Consider the following 19,128-nt stretch of genomic DNA (forward strand, 5'->3'; position numbering starts at 1 on the left):
GAGTAAAAGCGTAGCTAGGGAGAGAGTAGGTCCCCTTAAGGATCAGTGTGGCAATCTATGTGTGGAGCACGGGAAATGGGTGAGGTCTTAAATGAATATTTCTCGTCCGTATTTACCGTGGAGAAGGTCATGGAAGCTAGTGAGTTCAAGGGAGGGAACAGCGATATCCTGGAGCATATCAACATTACAAAGGAGGAGGTGTTGGAGGTTTTGAAGCGCATTAAGGTGGATAAATCCCCAGGGCCTGACCAGGTGTATCCTAGGATGCTATGGGAAGCAAGGGAGGAGATTACTGGGGCCCTGGCAGAGATTTTTGTATCATCGTTAGCCACGGATGAGGTACCGGAAGACTGGAGGATAGCTAATGTTGTGCCTTTATTTAAGACGGGCAGCAGGGATAAGCCAGGAAACTACAGGCCGGTGAGCCTTACATCAGTAGTGGGAAAGTTATTGGAAGGGATTCTGAGAGACACGATTTATATGCATCTGGAAAGGCATGGTCTAATTAGGGATAGTCAGCATGGCTTTGTGCGTGGGAAATCATGTCTCACGAATTTGATTGAGTTTTTCAAGGAGGTGACCAAGAGGATTGACGAGGGCAGGGCGATGGATGTTGTCTACATGGACTTTAGCAAGGCCTTTGACAAGGTCCCACATGCTAGGCTGGTCCAGAAGGTTCAAACACATGGGATCCAGGTTGAGCTAGCAAATTGGATACAAAATTGGCTTGATGATAGGAGGCAGAGGGTGGTAGTGGAGGATTGTTTTTCAGATTGGAAGCCGGTGACCAGTGGTGTGCCGCAGGGATCGGTGCTGGGCCCTCTGTTGTTTGTCATATATATTAATGACTTGGATGTGAGTGTAAGGGGCATGATTAGTAAGTTTGCAGATGACACCAAAATTGATGATATAGTGGACAGTGAAGAAGGTTGTCTAAGGTTACAACAGGATATAGATCAACTGGGAAAGTGGGCAAGGGATTGGCAAATGGAATTTAACGCAGACAAGTGTGAAGTGATGCATTTTGGGAAGTTAAACCAGGACAGGACATATAAAGTGAATGGCAGGGCCCTGGAGAGTGTTCTTGAGCAGAGAGACCTTGGCGTGCAAGTACATAGCTCCCTGAAAGTGGCAACACAGTTAGACAGGGTGGTGAAGAAGGCGTATGGCATGCTTGCCTTTATCGGCCGAGGCATTGAGTACAAGAGTTGGGACGTCATGTTACAGTTGTGCATAATGTTGGTTAGGCCGCATTTGGAGTACTGTGTGCAGTTCTGGTCACTGCACTGCAGGAAATATGTGATTAAGCTAGAGAGGGTGCAGAAAAGATTCACAAGGATGTTGCCTGGTTTGGAGGGCTTGAGTTATAAAGAGAGATTGGATCGGCTGGGTCTGTTTTCCCTAGAGCGAAGGAGGCTGAGAGGGGACATGATAGAGGTATATAAAATTATGAGAGGCATAGATAGGGTAGATAGCCAGAGTCTGTTTCCCATGGTAGGGGTGACTAAAATTGAAGGGCATAGATTTAAGGTGAGAGGGAGGAGGTTTAAAGGGGATCAAAGGGGTAAATTTTTCACACAAAGAATAGTGGGTAGCTGGAAAGAGCCGCCTGAGGAGGTGGTGGAGGCAGGAACAGTAGCAACATTTAAGAGGCATCTGGACAGGTACTTGAATGAGCAAGGTATAGAGGGATATGGAATTAATGCAGGCAGGTGGGATTAGTATAGATAGGCATTATGGTCGGCATGGATGCGGTGGGCCAAAGGGCCTGTTTCTATGCTGTACGATTCTATAACTCTATGACTGTAAAATTCGATAACGACTGGTGGAAGACTACCGACTTTCAGTACAGGAGATTTCAGATGGCCTTGGAGGGCTCCCTTGAGCAGCTCTGGGACTAGAAGGCCCATCTTTGGATTCCACCACCTCGGCATGGGCGGCAACAATCTGGATTGGCTAGCTGGCAGGCAACATGGGCACTGGCGGACTGGCAGTGGAAGGAAGGCGAATGTTATTATCCTGAGAGATGACAGCAGGTTCATGCTCCACGGAGCCACTGCCACTCCCACGGCACATCAGCCATCCTAGCAATGTACTGGGAGAACAGATTGCTGGACCGCTGTGCCACACTGCAAGCCTCTTTGAATACTTGTATCCACAACCATGGTGACAGCAGTCTCAGCCTGTATGGCAGCAAGTAGACCTTACATTGCAGAAGTTTGAGCTTGCACTGCAGCACTGAGATAGTGAAACACTTTTTTCAGTACATTGATGACTGTATCGGTGCCGTTTCCTACTCTCGCCCTGAACTGGAAAACTTCATCAACTTTGCTTCCAATTTCCACCCTTCTTTTCTCTTCACATGCTCCATCTCCAACTCTTCCTTTCCTTGACTTCATTGTCTCCATCTGGGGATAGTCTATCAACAAATATCCATTATAAGCCCACTGCCTCCCACAGCTATCTTGACTACACTTCTTCACACCCTGCTTCCTGTGAGGACTCCATTCCATTCTCCCAGTTTCCCTGTCTCATCTGTTCTGATGATGCGACCTTCCACACCAACGCTTCTGTATTCCTTTATCCTCAAACAAGGATACCCCCTATTGTGGGTGGCAGGGTCTCGACCATGTCTGACCCATTTCCCGCACTCTTTCCCCTCCCTCCCAAAACCACCATCGGGTTCCCCTTGTCCTCACCTTCCACCCCACCAGACTCTGTATTCAACTGATCATCCTCCGCCATTTCCACCACTTCCAGCATGATGTCACCACCAAGCACAACCACTCCTCTTTCAGCATCGCAGAGGGACAGTTCCCTCCGTGACACCCTGGACCATTCCTCATTCACCCCAAAACCCTGACTCCTTCCCACATTACCTTTCCATGCAAGTACAACACCTGCCCTTTTACCTCCTCTATCCTCACTGTCCAAGGTACCCCAACATTCCTTCCTGGTGAAACAATTTATGTGTACTTCTCTTTATTTATTATAAAGTATTCACTGCTCACAATGCGGTCTGCTCTACTCCGAAGAGACTAAATGCAGATTAGCTGTGCAGAACACCTCCGTTCACTCCACAAGTGTGACCCCCAGCCTCCATTTCCTGCCATTTCAATTCTCCACCTTGCTCCCACTCTGACTTCTGTCCTATTGCAGTGTTCCAAGGAAGCTTAATACAAGCTCGAAGAACAGAATCTCATCTTTCCATTTGGCACTTTACAGCCTTCTAGACTCAACACTGAGTTCAACAATTTCAAACCATACTCTCTGCACCCCCACCCCCCACAAACCGCCCCCATTTTGTTTCCTTTTCTTTGCATGGTTCAGTCTTAATCTTGTTTTGCTCTCAGACAGCAGCTGTTCATTAGGATTGAGAACAAGAGGGCACAGATTTGAAGTGATTGGTAAAAGAAGCAAAAGTGACATAAGGAAAAACTTCTTCACGCAGCGAGTGGTTAGGGTCTGGAATGCACTGCCTGAGAATGTGGAGGAGGCAGGTTCAACTGAAGCATTCAAAAGGGACTTAGACTGTTATGCGAAAATGAAGAATGTGCAGGGTTACGGGGAGAAGGCAGGGGAATGGCAGTAGGTGAAATGCTCATTCAGAGAGCTTGTGCAGACACAATGGGCCGAATGGCCTCCTTCTGCACTGTAACAATTCTGTGATTCTGTGATTATTCTGCCATTCACACCTTCTCTGGACACATCTTTTGTCTTTTTACTTGTCCCATTACTTGCACCTTTGGCTCTGCCCCACCACATCTTTTGTCATTAAATGTCTCCCATCTTCTGCCCTATCACAGACCTTCCCTTCTGTTCTTTTTCCACCTTCCCCCATTTGACCTACTTAAAACATTATATTTCTAACTTTTCCCGGTTCTGATGAAGGATCATGGACCTGAAATGTTAATTGTTTCTCTCTCAACAGATACTGCCATACCTGCATAGTATTTCCAGCATTTTGTGTTTTTAAATTTGGATTTGCAGCATCTGCATTATTTTGCTTTTGTCTATAGGGCCTCCCATGGATCGATCACATTTCTCCTCCTCCTCTTCACTCCCTCCATCAAAGCATTCAGTGCAGCAGCAGAGAAACCTGGAGCACACTCTCTGCCCTGTTGCATCATAATTCACTCTTCTTCTTGCTCAGACTATCTTCCACAAACAGTTCCAGTACCTGTTCCAGCCAAAATGCGCCTCCCTTTAAGAGGCGCAGGCTGCCTTTAAGTAACGCAAGTTAGCTTTAAATGATGGTAGCGTCACACAGACTTGGGCCCCCTGATGAGGGAGAAACACTGAACAGTGCATTTCACACTGGCTGCATGCAGCAGTCATGCAAAGTAGCAGGCAGCATCAAGTTGGCATGTTGCCAGCACGGAAGCAAAGGGCATGGTTAATCGCACACATCAATCCCCATGCCTGTTTTCAGAGGCTGTTGGATTTTACCTTCTTAATCTTTCATTTTATGATGACACCTGTAATTCAATGGCAGAGGCCCTGTGTAGGCAATGATTGTTTTCAATGATCACCGCTCAACCAGAAAATCATGAAACTGAGCAATAATTTATAGCACATTTTCTATGTGCCTTTATACAATGAAAAATATTTAGTAGTGCTTCCTAATATTATAGCCTTGTGAACTTTTAATCCTACAATTGACAGAGAAGTAGCAAATTACAAGCAATTTATTTTTGTGACTTTTTCATCCAGAAAACAATATTGCTTGAAGATTGTATAGTGATAACATACTGAGATGACTGAACCATTAGTAACTACAGCAGACAGTAATTTTTAACTGATCATTAGAAATGTTAGGATAAAAATTGGCATTAGGTGTTTGCAGCTCATTTAGTGTTTTTTAAATCTTGATGCAGAAACATTTGAAGGAAACTTTTAAATAAATCAGACTTATAGCCCAATGAATTCATTCTGCACTGTCTAATCGGCAAGTGACTAGTCAGCACAAAGGGCTGAATTTTATCTTGGCAGCAGGGATCCCAGTGACAGGTTGGAAGGTTGTGGGGGAGCAGGGAGAGGTGATCCCGCCTCAGCGCTCTATCGGACCCCCAGCCGAACTCAACGGCCAGCAGGTAATAAACTGCCTGCCGTTGGGGATGCCGTCCCTTTTAAGGGACAAGGTCCTGCGCCATGAACTGCCGGCCAATCAGAGGACCGGCAGCTCAGCGGTCCTAGCAGTGCCACCGGAAGCTGTGGCCACTGGTACTGCAGGAGGCCCGGAGTAGGGAAGAACGAGGAGGCCTTGGGACCAAGGTAAGTGGGGTCGGGGTCGCCGGGACCAGTCAGTAAGGCCCTGGAGAGGGGGTGGGGGTATGGTTGCTGAGGTCGGGGGATTTCTTGCTTTGGGGACGGCCATCGTCGCTGGGGGGGGGTATCCTTCATGGTCCATGGATTGCCCCCAGAGGAGGGTCACCCACCCCCAATCCTGGCAGGAGGCCACCAGGTCTTACCTGGCAGTGTCTCTATATGGCGGCAGTCTCCTCAGACATTGGCTAAATGCCAGTGGAGGCAACCTTTTAAGTGGCTTAATTGGCCTCTCAGCTGACTTGCTGTCCGTCACAGTGCCCGCCGCAGACAAAATAGTACGGGGGGGAGGGGGCAGGACAACTTTGGGAATGCTGCCTGATGCCACCCCACACCATTTTGTTTGCCCTCTGCTTCCCAGCCCATCTCCAAGGGCCAGATAAAATCCAGCCCAAAATGCACATTCCTATGTACATGAATTAATTAATGGCAATGGAGCAAAGGAACATAGGATGTCTGGAATAGGGTGTTGAAGTTGATAGTCACTGTTATGCAGTATTTCTTTTTGCTACATGTTTTGTTCTTTCGAAACAACCTCTAAACTAATCTGGAGGTACTCTTCATGCTCAGCAGAGCCAGAGAGGTCCGTAGGGCCCTGCCTACAGTATGTGGTCTCTCAGGGCTGGTTGTTGTCTTACACAGGCTAGTTGAAAGAATGTGAATACTTAATGACTTGTGATCATGTTCCCAGTTAACCTATTCTTACTGCCTTGTGGACAGTCAGGATATGTAGGCGGGGATAACTGGATAGCGTAAGTGTCCAGGAAAGAGATGCAGACTGTCTCGTGGTTCTGGAGTTTACAATTCCAAAAGCACATGTCCAGCAAGTGTTTCATTGAAAAGTTTGTTATGGAAAGATCAACTCACGGTTGGAGATGGGGAAGGTATCTTTTGCCACAAGCAGAGGCAATTGAATTAACTTACAAATAGTCGGGGGGGAGGCGAGAGGAAGTTTTCTCCAATGGTTAGACCCAATGAGTGCAAGCTTGGGTTTGCAGAAAATATTAATCCCGTCATCTCAGGGGAATTCCTGAACAGTGAATGCAGAGGCATGATCAGAACATATACTGTAGTGCACTGTTTGTTCCACATTCCCTCCAGATTGGCAATGTCTGCTTGAGAAGCCTGAGCCTGTTTTTGTGGTTGTGGAGGTGATTGTAGTTTATTACCAAGGTATAGGCTTGTACTACCCCTGATTGCATCTGGTAACAGATAAAAACTGTGAAAAGATTATGGCAAACTGTGCTGTCAATCAGTGAAACATCATTGAAAGTAGGATTTAGCACTTTTTTTTAATTCATTTATTCATGGGATGTGGGCGTTGCTGGCCAGGCCAGCATTTATTGCCCATCCCTAATTGCCCTTGAGAAGGTGGTGGTGAGCTGCCTTCGTGAACTGCTGCAGTCCATGTGGGGTAGGTACAGCCACAGTGCTGTTAGGAAGGGAGTTCCAGGATTTTGACCCAGCGACAGTGAAGGAGCGGCGATATAGTTCCAAGACAGGATGGTGTGTGACTTGGAGGGGAACTTGCAGGTGGTGGTGTTCCCATGCATTTGCTGCCCTTGTCCTTCTAGTTGGTAAAGGTCGCGGGTTTGGAAGGTGCTGTCGAAGGAGCTTTGGTGCGTTGCTGCAGTGCATCTTGTAGATGGTACACACTGCTGCCACTGTGCATCGGTGGTGGAGGGAGTGAATGTTTGTGGATGAGGTGCCAATCAAGCGGGCTGCTTTGTCCTGGATAGAGTCGAACTTCTTGAGTGTTGTTGGAGCTGCACCCATCCAGGCAAGTGGAGAGTATTCCATCACACTCCTGACTTGTGCCTTGTAGATGGTGGACAGGCTTTGGAGAGTCAGGAGGTGAGTTACTTGCCTCAGGATTCCTAGTCTCTGACCTGCTCTTGGAGGCACGGTATTTATATGGCTACTTCAGTTCAGTTTCTGGTCAATGGTAGCCCCTAGGATGTTGATAGTGGGGGATTCAGCGATGGTAATGCCATTGATGTCAAGGGGAGATGGTTAGATTCTCTCTTGTTGGAGATGGTCATTGACTGGCACTTGTGTGGTGCGAATGTTACTTGCCACTTATCAGTCCAAGCCTGGATATTGTCCAGGTCTTGCTGCATTTCTACATGGACTACTTCAATATCTGAGGAGTCAAGAATGGTGCTGAACATTGTGCAATCATCAGCGAACATCCCCACTTCTGACCTTATGATTGAAGGAAGGTCATTGATGAAGCAGCTGAAGATGGTTGGGCTGAGGACACTACACTGAGGAACACCTGCAGTGATATCCTGGAGCTCAGATGCTTGACCTCCAACAACCACAACCATCTTCCTTTGCGCTAGGTATGACTCCAGCCAGCGGAGGGTTTTCCCCCTGATTCCCATTGACCTTAGTTTTGCTAGGGCTCCTTGCTGCCATACTCAGTCAAGTGCTGCCTTGATGTCAAGCGCCGTCACTCTCACCTCACTTCTTGAGTTCAGCTCTTTTGTCCATGTTTGAACCAAGGCTGTACTGAGGTCAGGAGCTGAGTGGCCCTGGCGAAACCCAAACTGCACGTCAGAGGGCAGGTTATTGCTAAGCAAGTGCCGCTTGATAGCATTATTGGCGACATCTTCCATCACTTTAGTGATGATTGAGAGTAGGCTGATGGGGCAGTAATTGGCCAGGTTGGACTTGTCCTGCTTTTTGTGTGCAGGACATACCTGGGCAATTTTCCACATTGCATGGCAGATGCCAGTGTTGTAGCTGTACTGGAACAGCTTGGCTAGGTGCGCGGCAAGTTCTGGAGCACTGGTCAGGGCCCACAGCCTTTGCAGTATCCAGTGCCTTCAGCTGTTTCTTGATATCACGCAGAGTGAATCGAATTGGCTGAAATCTGGCATCTGTGATGCTGGGGACTTCAGGAGGAGGCCGAGATGGATCATCAACTCGGCACTTCTGGCTGAAGATTGTTGCAAATGCTTCAGCCTTATCTTTCGCACTGATGTGCTGGGCTCCCCCATCATTGAGGATAGGGATATTTGTGGAGCCACCTCCTCCAGTTAGTTAGTTCCTTCTTGAAGAAGGGTCACTTACCCGAAACGTTAACTCTGCTTCTCTTTCCACAGATGCTGCCAGACCTGCTGAGTGAATCCAGCATTTCTTGAAGAAGGGTCACTGACCCGAAACGTTAACTCTGCTTCTCTTTCCACAGATGCTGCCAGACCTGCTGAGTGAATCCAGCATTTCTTGGAAGAAGGGTCACTGACCCGAAACGTTAACTCTGCTTCTCTTTCCACAGATGCTGCCAGACCTGCTGAGTGAATCCAGCATTTCTTGGAAGAAGGGTCACTGACCCGAAACGTTAACTCTGCTTCTCTTTCCACAGATGCTGCCAGACCTGCTGAGTGAATCCAGCATTTCTTGGAAGAAGGGTCACTGACCCGAAACGTTAACTCTGCTTCTCTTTCCACAGATGCTGCCAGACCTGCTGAGTGAATCCAGCATTTCTTGGAAGAAGGGTCACTGACCCGAAACGTTAACTCTGCTTCTCTTTCCACAGATGCTGCCAGACCTGCTGAGTGAATCCAGCATTTCTTGGAAGAAGGGTCACTGACCCGAAACGTCAACTCTGCTTCTCTTTCCACAGATGCTGCCAGACCTGCTGAGTGAATCCAGCATTTCTTGTGAAGAAGGGTCACTGACCCGAAACGTTAACTCTGCTTCTCTTTCCACAGATGCTGCCAGACCTGCTGAGTGAATCCAGCATTTCTTGTTTTTGTTTTCCTCCAGTTAGTTGTTTAATTGTCCACCACCATTCACGACTGGATGTGGCAGGACTGCAGAGCTTAGATCTGATCCGTTGGTTATGGGATCGCTTAGCTCTGTCTATTGCATGCTGCTTACGCAGTTTGGCACGCAGATAGTCCTGTGTTGTAGCTTCACCAGGTTGACACCTCATTTTGAGGTATGCCCGGTGCTGCTCCTAGCATGCCCTCCTGCACTCTTCATTGAACCAGGGTTGATCTCCTGGCTTGATGGTAATGATAGAGTGGGGGAATATGCCAGGCCATGAGGTTACAGATTGTGGTTGAGTACAATTCTGCTGCTGCTGATGGCCCTCAGCGCCTCATGGATGCCCAGTTTTACATTTCTAGATCTGTTCGAAATCTATCCCATTTAGCACGGTGGTAGTGCCACACAACACGATGGAGGGTATCCTCAATGTGACTTCATCTCCACAAGGATTGTGCGGTGGTCACTCCTACCAATACTGTCTTGGACAGATACATCTGCGGCAGGCAGATTGGTGAGGACGAGGTCAAGTATGTTTTCCCCTCTTGTTGGTTCCCTCACCACCTGCCGCATACCCAGTCTAGCAGATATGTCATTTAGGACTCGGCCAGCTCGGTCAGTAGTGGTGCTACCGAGCCACTCTTGGTGATGGACATTGAAGACCTCCACCCAGAGTACATTTTGTGCCCTCGCCACTGTCATTGCTTTCTCCAAGTGCTGTTCAACATGGAGGATTACTGACTCATCAGCTGAGGGAGGGCGGTAGGTGGTAATCAGCAGGAGGTTTCCTTGTCCATGTTTGATCTGATGCCATGAGACTTCATGGGGTCCAGAGTCGATGTTGAGGACTCCCAGGGCAACTCCCTCCCTACTGTATACCGCTGTGCCGCCACCTCTGGTTGGTCTGTCCTGCCGGTGGGACAGGACATACCCGGGGATGGTGATGGCAGTGTCTGGGACATTGTCTGTCAGGTATGATTCCGTGAGTATGACTATGTCAGGCTGTTGCTTGATTAGTCTGTGGGACAGCTCTCCCAACTTTGGCACAAGCTCCCAGATGTTAGTAAGGAGGACTTTGCAGGGTCGACAGGGCTGGGTTTCCCGTTGTCGTTTCCAGTGCCTAGGTCGATGCCGGGTAGTCCGCCGGCTTCATTGTTTTGAAAGGAATTAAAAATTTTGAAATTAAAAAAGGAGAAAAATTGCAAGTGCTTTATATCTGAAAATGGTAGAAAATGTTGGAAATATATTGCAGGCAATTTACAATTATATAGTGCCATTAATGTAGCAAAGCATTTTAGGCACCACATGAATGGAAGGAAAAACTAGTTACCAAGCCAAAGACAGAGGTTAGGAGAGATGAAACAAGGTGATAAGAATTGTCTTAGAGGAGTTCAAGGGATTGAATTCCAGAGAATGGCACACAGGCACCCAATGCATGGAAGGAGATGCATAACAATCTGCAGTCAGAGGGATGGCAAGTTTCAGAAGGTTCGGGGCTGGAGGAGGTGTCAGGGCTTGGGGATGAATGAAGTCATAGAGAGATTAAACAAAGATGAAAATTATAAATGTGAAATGTTGGGGAACCAGGAGCAGGTCAGCATGGATGGAGTGATCAGGGAGCAGACTATTCTAGATTTGGTATTATGTAATGAGGTGGGATTAATTAAATGATCTCATTGTTAAGGATCCTCTAGGGAAGCGTGATCATAGCATGCTAGAATTTCAAATTCAGTTTGAGGGCGAGAAACTGGAGTCTCACACAAGCGTTCTGGAGTTAAACAAACGTAATTACATAGGCATGCATGAGGACAGATTTGGCCCTAGTGGACTGGGCAGGAAGACTAAAAGGTAGGACAGTTGATCAGCAGTGGCAGATGTTTAAGGAGATATTCAATTCCTCCCAACTAAAATATATTCCAGAGAGGAAGAAAGATTCTAAGAGGGGGAAAAAACATTCATGGCTAAGCAAGAAAGTTAAGGATAGCATAAAGACAAAAACCTATTGCAAAGGCCAGTGGCAGGCTGGAAGATTGGGAAACTTTTAAAGATCAACAAAGGGTTACTAAAAAAGTAATAAAAAGAGCAAAGGCCAATTATGAAAGAAAACTAGCACAAAATATAAAAATGGATAGCAAAAGCTTCTTTGAGTATATAAAAGGGAAGAGAGTAGCTAAAGTGAATGTTGGTCCTTTGGAGGATGAGACTGGGAAGTTAATAGAGGGGAACACAGAAATGATGGAGACACTAAATCAGTATTTTGCCTCAGTTTTCACGGTGGAGGACATTAGTACCATCCTAATAGTAACAGATAATGCAGAGGTTATAGAAAGGAAGGAACAATCATCATCACTAGGGAAAAAGTACTGAGCAAACTATTGGGTTTGAAGGCAGACAAGTCCCCAGGGCCTGATGGCCTACATCCTAGGGTCTTAAAGGAAGTGGCGGCAGAGATAGTGGATCCATTGGTTATAATATTCCAAAATTCCCTGGATGCGGGAAAGGTTCCAGTGGATTGGAAGAAAGCTAATATAATGCCCTTATTTAAAAAGAGAGCGAGGCAGAAAATAAGAAACTATAGATCAGTTAGTTTAACATCTGTCGTTGGGAAATTTTTAGAATCCATTATTAAGGAAGTAATAACAGGACATTTAGAAAGTCAAAATACAATCCATCAGAGTCAGCATGGTTTTATTAAGGGTAAATTGTGTTTGACTAATTTGCTAGAGTTCTTTGAAGCTGTAACAAGCAAAGTGGATAATGGGGATCCTGTAGACGTAGTATATCTGGACTTCCAGAAGGCATTTGATAAGGTGCCACACAAAAGGTTAATACACAAGGTCAGATCACATGGGGTTAGGGGTAATTTGTTAGCTTGGATAGAGAATTGGCTAACCAATAGAAAACAGAGAGTCGGGATAAATGGGTCTTTTTCTGGTTGGCAAGATGTAACTAGTGGGGTGCCACAGGGTTCGGTCCTCGGGCTCCAACTATTTACAATCTATATTAATGACTTGGATGCAGGGATAGAAGGTACAACAGCCAAATTTGCAGATGACACTAAATAGGTGGGATAGTAAGTTGCAATAAAGAAATAAGAAATTTACAAATGGATATGGATAGGTTAGGTGAATGGGCCAAAATTTGGCAGATGGAGTTTAACGTGGATAAGTGTGTGGTTATCCACTTTGGTCAGAATAGAAAGGCAAATTATTATCTAAATGGAGAGAAATTTCAGATTGCTTCGGTGCAGAGGGATCTGGGTGTCCTCGTATATGAATTACAGAAAATTAGTATGCAGGTACAGCAGGTAATAAGGAAGGCAAATGGAATTTTGGCATTTATTGCTAAAGGAATAAAGTATAAAAGTAGGGAAGTGTTGCTGCAACTGTACAAGGCATTAGTAAGACCGCACCTGGAGTATTGAGTATAGTTTTGGTCCCCTTACTTGAGAAGGAGTGTAGTTGCATTGGAGGCAGTTCAGAAGAGGCTCACTAGATTGATTCCAGAGATGAGGGGTTTGTCTTTGAAGAGAGATTGAGCAGTTTAGGCCTTTACTCTCTAGAGTTTAGAAGAATGACAGGAGATCTAATTGAGGTATATAAGATGATTAAGGGGATTGACAAAGTAGACGTAGAGAGGATGTTTCCTCTTGTGGGGCAATCTAGAGTGAGAGGTCATAGTTTTAGGATAAGGGGTAGCAGATTTAAAACAGAGATGAGGAGAAATTACTTCTCTCAAAGGGTCGTGAGTCTGTGGAATTCACTACCCCAGAGTGCGGTGGATGCCGGGACATTGAGTAAATTTGAAGAGATAGACAGATCTTTAATTAGTAATGGGTTGAAGGTTTATGGAAAAGGGGCAGGAAAGTGGAGTTGAGGCCGAGATGAGATCAGCCATGATCGCATTGAATGGCAGAGCAGGCTCGAGGGGCTGAATTGCCTACTCCTGCTCCTAGTTATTATGTTCTTATGTTCTTATGATGGTTTAGCAGCAAGGGATACCAGCAGCAGAGCTTTGGATGAACAGAAATTTATGGAGGGTGGAGAATGGGAGGACAGTTGGGTCAGTTTTGAAACAGTCAAGTCTGAAAATGGTAAATGCCTGTATGAGGCTGCCAGTGTCAGATAGGCTGAGGTCTGAGCGGAGACAGTCAATGTTACAAAAATGGAAGTAAACGGCCTCTGTGATGGAGGGAATATGGAGTTGGAAGTTAAACTCAGAGGTCAAACAGAATGGTGAGGTTGTGAACATTCTGGATGTCAGCCCCTGTGATGAGAAGAGACACGGCCTCTATGTTAAACCCCTCCCCCACATGACAGGTAGGTGAGACGCCAACCCACAGCAGTGGATATCAGAGCAGGAGTGACCTGTCATATAGAGATGGGGGCACTTAATTAGCATATTTAAATTGGACTCCCACCGTGCAATTGGGAACCCAATTTAAAATTTACTGCTGCTGCAGACATGTCCCAGATGTCATGCAGGAACCCAGCAGTGAAAGGGAGGTGGGAGCTGCCAGCTATACAAGATAAGTTTTTTTTCCAGTAATCCTTGTGAGCCAAGTGGAGCAGGCCCTTCAAGGAAGCCTTCGGCCTTCCTCCCCAATCACAGCCTACCCGCACCCCCCCAAGTCCCTATTGCCAGCCTCACTCAGCAACCCGCCCACTGCATTGTGGGCCTCTCCACCCTCCCAATTGCCAGGGGCCATCCCCAAGGGTCCTTAGCTGTGACTTCCTGTCAGCCAGGCTGTCCATTTGGTCAGCTGCCGGGCAGAAAATAGAATTTAAAATAAGATGTTAATAAAGGTCCTGCCGTTTAGATGTGCAGGATCTCCATATTACCAGCCTTGCTGGGTTCTTCAACCATTTTAGACCTCACCTGCACCCTCCCCACCTCCCGGTAAATATCAGGGCCAGAGTCACAGTTGTGAAGAATTTCTATTTCATCACATTCATGTTGGCCTGCTGGAATAATTGCAAAGAAACCCATCAATGAAGATACTCTTCAACATTCATTAAGGAGCAACTCTTTATGGGCAATCACCACATATATAAGTACCAAAATAACTGGATGAGGCCCAGTCAATGCTTTTTTCAACTATTATTTCACTTAGAGTTCCTCAGTAGTTTCAGCATATGTTTACTATGATTCTCTGTACAGTTCAGACTGCATAAAAGAAATGTACAAACAGCAAGCTTTGCCACTCCATATTTTGTTCACACATGGAATAAAACTGTTAATGGTTGAAAGTAAGTGACAAATGCATATTACATGTTTACATACCACAGTTATAAATTAAATTAAGAGAGGGGGATTGTATTTGGTAATAAAGGAAATTGAAGTTCAGAATTCTGCAAAGTGAAATCTGCTTAGACATCCTACCTCATAAGCTTGTACGTGGCCTGGATAGGATTCACAGTCCATCAATTCATCTCCTGCTAGGTCAATTCCCACTACACCATCATTTCGATACTTCTTACAAAGCTCAACAATTTCAGGAGACCATGCTGGAGAGACAGAAGATAAATGTAAGTTCTATACAACTAATTATTCCTTCACCCAGTTTCAATAACTAGGCATACGAAATACCAATTTCTCAGTGGAACATCCCACGCCAAGAGTGCACATGAATTGCATCAGCCGCCATATTGGTTAAGGCACTCCTGTGTGTCTGTGGTGACTGCCTGAAATGAATACTGGCCTCCTTAAACTATTTAAATAGGGGCCCTAAGCTTTTATAGGGTCTTTTTGGGAAATTGTTGCCTGGAATCATTCTAATGCATGCCCAGCAAAACATGGCAGGAACACTTAGGAAAACAAACAATTGAATAACTAAGAGGAAGAAGCTCCATGAACATTTGGATCCTCAGTGATGGCAGAACCCATCATGTGAGTGCAAAAGACAAGGCTGAAGCTCTTGATATCAAGGCAGTACTTAACCAAGTGTGGTATCAAAGAACCCTGGCAAAATTAAAGCCAATGGCAATCAGGGGGAAAACTCTCCACTGTTTGGAGTCATATCTAGCACAAAGGAATATTGTTGTGGTTGTTAGAGGACAATCATCTCAGTCTCAGGACATCACTGCAGGAGTTCCTCAGGGTAGTTTCCTAGGCCTAACCATCTTCAGCTGCTTCATCAATGAGCTTCTCTCCAACATAAGATTTGATGTGGGAATGTTCGCTGATGATTGTGGTGCTCAGTTTCATTTTACAACTCCTCAGATACTGAAGCAATCTGTGCCTGCATGCAGCAAGACCCGACAACATTCAGGCTTGGGCTGATTAGTGGCAGGTTAACATTTGTGCCACACAAGCAGCAGGCAAAGACCATCGCCAACAAGAGAGAGTCTAACCACTTCCCCTTGAAATTCAACAATATTACCATTGCTGAATCCCCCACCATCAACAGCCTGTTGGTCACCACAGCTTCTTCGGCAGCACCTTCCAAATCCACGATATTTAACAGGGGAGCAAGCACATTGAAATACCACTACCTGCAAGCTATTCACCCACTGGTACACGCACCATCCTGAAATATATTGCTATTCCTTCATTATCGCTGAGTCAAAATCATGGAACTCCCTCCCTAAAAGCACTGAGGGTTTATCTACATAACACAGACTGCAGCAGTTCAATAGGGTCGCTCACCACCACCTTCACAACGATAATTAGGAATAGGCAATTGATGCTGGTCTTGCCACTGACCCCCATATCCCATGAATGAATAAAAGTGATCTATAGGAGGAAACCCCATCTCCATTAACATAAATCACAGAATAGCCCTTTTAGGCTGTTGGGGATTTTTGAAACCATATTTGGTTGTTTTAGCTGAGTTTGGAAAGATTTTCACACTACAGAGCTGTTGGCTGTTTGATTTCCTTGGTTGAGTACTGGGCTGAATAGGGATGTTAATGGGATTGCCATTGAGGCTGTTGTACTTGTGGGAACAGCACAGAGCTGTGGAAGCTCAAAGAATTGGGCAAAGGAAACAGGAAGCCTCACATGATGCAGGTTTTCTGCAACAGAATGTTATATTTGATGAAGGATCAATGTGTAAGGAAGCTGCATTTCAGCAAGTAGTCACTGAAATATCATCTGTTACTAGAGGAATTGGAGCCAAACACTACGACCATGCACAGCATGCCTGTGGGTGTGAAAGTTATTGTGACCCTCAACCTCAGACTCATTCCAGCTTGCAACAGGTGACGTCAGTCAGTCAGTCGTTCACACAGCCATTAAGCATGTGACGAATAGCCTCTTCGCAAGGAGACAGCAATACATCAGCTTCCCAATACAGGTGGCTGATCAGCGTTCTCAGGTTTGCCCACATTACTAGGTTTCCCAATGTAAAAGGTGTAACTGACTGCACACGTTGTCCTCCAATGTCCCCAACAAGTTTTATAACAAGAAGGGGCACCACTCTTCAAATGCTTTCTGGCCTGTAACCACAGATAGTGAATAATGCTTGATTTTGTATCGTTAGCCATGATGTCTTCATAATGCGTCTCATTTTTCCCCACCCATCTCCCCCCGCTTCCCCCTGCCCCACCCCACCAAGTGGCTGGCTGAAAGATGTACCAGACAAATGGTCTAAACACTCATGTAGATTGGATGCAATCTATCCCACTGCTAAATTTAGGAGTGTTGCACCGATTTTATGCCCAAAGAAGCAGGTGCAATACTTACCAATTTATACCCCAGTTACTTTATTTTCTAAAAATATACTTCACATTTTATTGGAGCCGACTTCTCAATCAATCCCACAATCTATCAGTCAGGCAAACTCCAGTGAAAATCCTACTAACCAATGGAAAACAAATCTACATTTGTGAGTTTCTTTTGTCAATTGCAGCAACATACTGGAAACCTGAACTATTAAACATCTCAAAAAAATACTATTATCTGAAAAGACAATTGTAACAGAAAAATTACCTTCCATGTGGCGTATGCAACAGAGAATTGATCTCACTTTGATGCCAAAATCACGCTGACCTTTCTGAAAGCCCTGATTAACAAGATTAACAACTTCATCTGGACTTAGATCACCTCTAGGAAGCAAAATGAAATATTTAAATTACAGATGATTTAAAATAAATTTTGTGCAGCTAAAAATACATGGCTTATATTTTTTAAATGTTTTTACATGAAGGTAAGGCAGACCTTTGACGCCCTGAAGCAAAACCTTTATTCTCTCTGATCCTGGTCAATCCCCTGGCCAATCTTGGTTACATAGAATATATCGCACAGAAACAGGCCAAGCAGTCTCCTCCCATGCCACCTACCTCATCTCAGTCTTTCAGTGTATCTTTCTACTTTTTTTCTCATATGGTCATCGAGTTTCCATTTGAGGCAATTACTTTGTGTGGTGGTTTTACTCACACTCCGAGTAAAGAAATTTCTCCTCATTTCCCTATTGGGTTATTAGTTAGATATGTATTTGTGGATCCTAGTTAGGAATTTTCCCACAAGTGGAAACATTCTCCCCACAACTACACTGTATAACCCATTCAGAGGTTTTTAAAATTGTGTCAGGTCACCTCTAAGTTTTTACCTTTCTGAGGAAAAGAGCCCCACCCTGTTTAATCTTTCCCAATAGATATAATCTCTGTTCGGATACCATCCTTGTGCACCTCCTTCAGAGTGTAAATTGTCCTCTGTATGGAAGCCAGACTATGCACAGTTGCCCATTTAAGACAGAGATGATGAGAATTTTTTTTTCTCAGACAGTCGTCAGTCTTTGTAATTCTCGTCCTCAAAAGGCGGTGGAAGCAGAGTCTTTGAATATTTTTAAGGCGGAGGTAGATAGATTCTTGATAAGCAAGGGGGTGGAAGGTTATCAGGAGTAGATGGGAATGTGGAGTAATCAGTTCAGCCATGAACTTATTGAATGGTGGAGCAGGCTCAAAGGGCCGAGTGGCTTACTCCTGCTCCTAATGCAGATGTTTGTATGTATGTTCGTATGTTCTAAGTGCAGCCTGACCAGAGTCCTATACAAATTTAGCATAACTTCACTACTTTTGATTCTATACCCCTAGAAATAAATTCCAATCCTTTGATAGCATTTCTAGTTGCTTTGCTGACCTTTGATGCTACTTTTAATGATTTGTTCATTACCCTGGTCTGCTCTTTCCATTACCTCTTCAAAGAATTCTATCAAGTTAGTTAAGCATGACGTAGTTTTTCAGAATGCACGCTGACTTTATTATATTTTTTGTTTCTAGATGCTGTTCTATAATTCCTTTTAGTATAGATTCCAGTAATCTTTCCTATCACAAACTTCAAGCTGACTGGTATAAAGTTCCCAGGTTTTGTTCCATCTCCTTTTTAAAAAAAATAGCAACAAGATTAGTGTACATGGAGTAATCAACCTGAAACATTAGTTTTGTTTCTCTCTCTACAGATGCTTCTTGACCTGAGTATTTTCAGCATTTTCTGCTTTTATTTCAAATCTTCAGTGTTCACAGAATTTTGCTTTTGTATGAGGTTAGAATAATTGGTTTTCATTCACAAATCATAAGTCTTTGAGAGGCATCTTAGTATTAGATTTGCCTTGTTACCTGTTTTCCATTTGATATCAGTGAATAATCATACCAATATCCTTATCCAATGGTTTTATTACACTAAAGGAAGTATGGAAACATTATATAGTGTCTAATGGAACAAAAATATTTTATGCCTAATAATTTATGGTAATATCATATTTTAATTGAAATCAACTTACTCAGATTGCTCCCATGGAATAGGATGAACATTACAGTTTGCTAGGTAGTGTGGACTGTACCTAACTTCAAGGTAAACAATTCCTTCATTTGCTTTGTCCTCTGCAAGTTCATAAGCTATTTGCTGAATTGCTTCTCGGTCACCTCTGGGAAGTTGGAAAATTAAATGTTATTTATACAGATTAATATTTTGAATATCAGTAAACCCTTAAATGGTTATCAAAGCTACAATTTAGCTGAATTGGCACAATAGCTCCACTAGTACAACACTTGAGCTCTATTATTATTGTTAAGTCACGAGTAATAT

General features: G+C 44.7%; 1 protein-coding gene across 2 annotated transcripts in view; it reads right to left on the minus strand.

The window, feature by feature from the left end:
- The window catches only part of LOC137370045 (adenosine deaminase-like), an 88,793-nt gene that overhangs the window by 37,155 nt on the left and 32,510 nt on the right, over positions 1–19,128 (minus strand). For both annotated transcript variants that reach the window (XM_068032089.1, XM_068032090.1), the window contains exons 4-6: positions 18,824–18,967; positions 17,035–17,150; positions 14,485–14,609 (exon numbers count right to left, since the gene is read on the minus strand). In XM_068032089.1, coding sequence (XP_067888190.1) covers positions 14,485–14,609; positions 17,035–17,150; positions 18,824–18,967 — 385 coding nt within the window. The remainder of the gene's footprint in view (positions 1–14,484; positions 14,610–17,034; positions 17,151–18,823; positions 18,968–19,128) is intronic.

The sequence above is a fragment of the Heterodontus francisci genome, chromosome 5 (genome assembly GCF_036365525.1).
Source record: "Heterodontus francisci isolate sHetFra1 chromosome 5, sHetFra1.hap1, whole genome shotgun sequence".
Classification (NCBI taxonomy): domain Eukaryota; kingdom Metazoa; phylum Chordata; class Chondrichthyes; order Heterodontiformes; family Heterodontidae; genus Heterodontus; species Heterodontus francisci.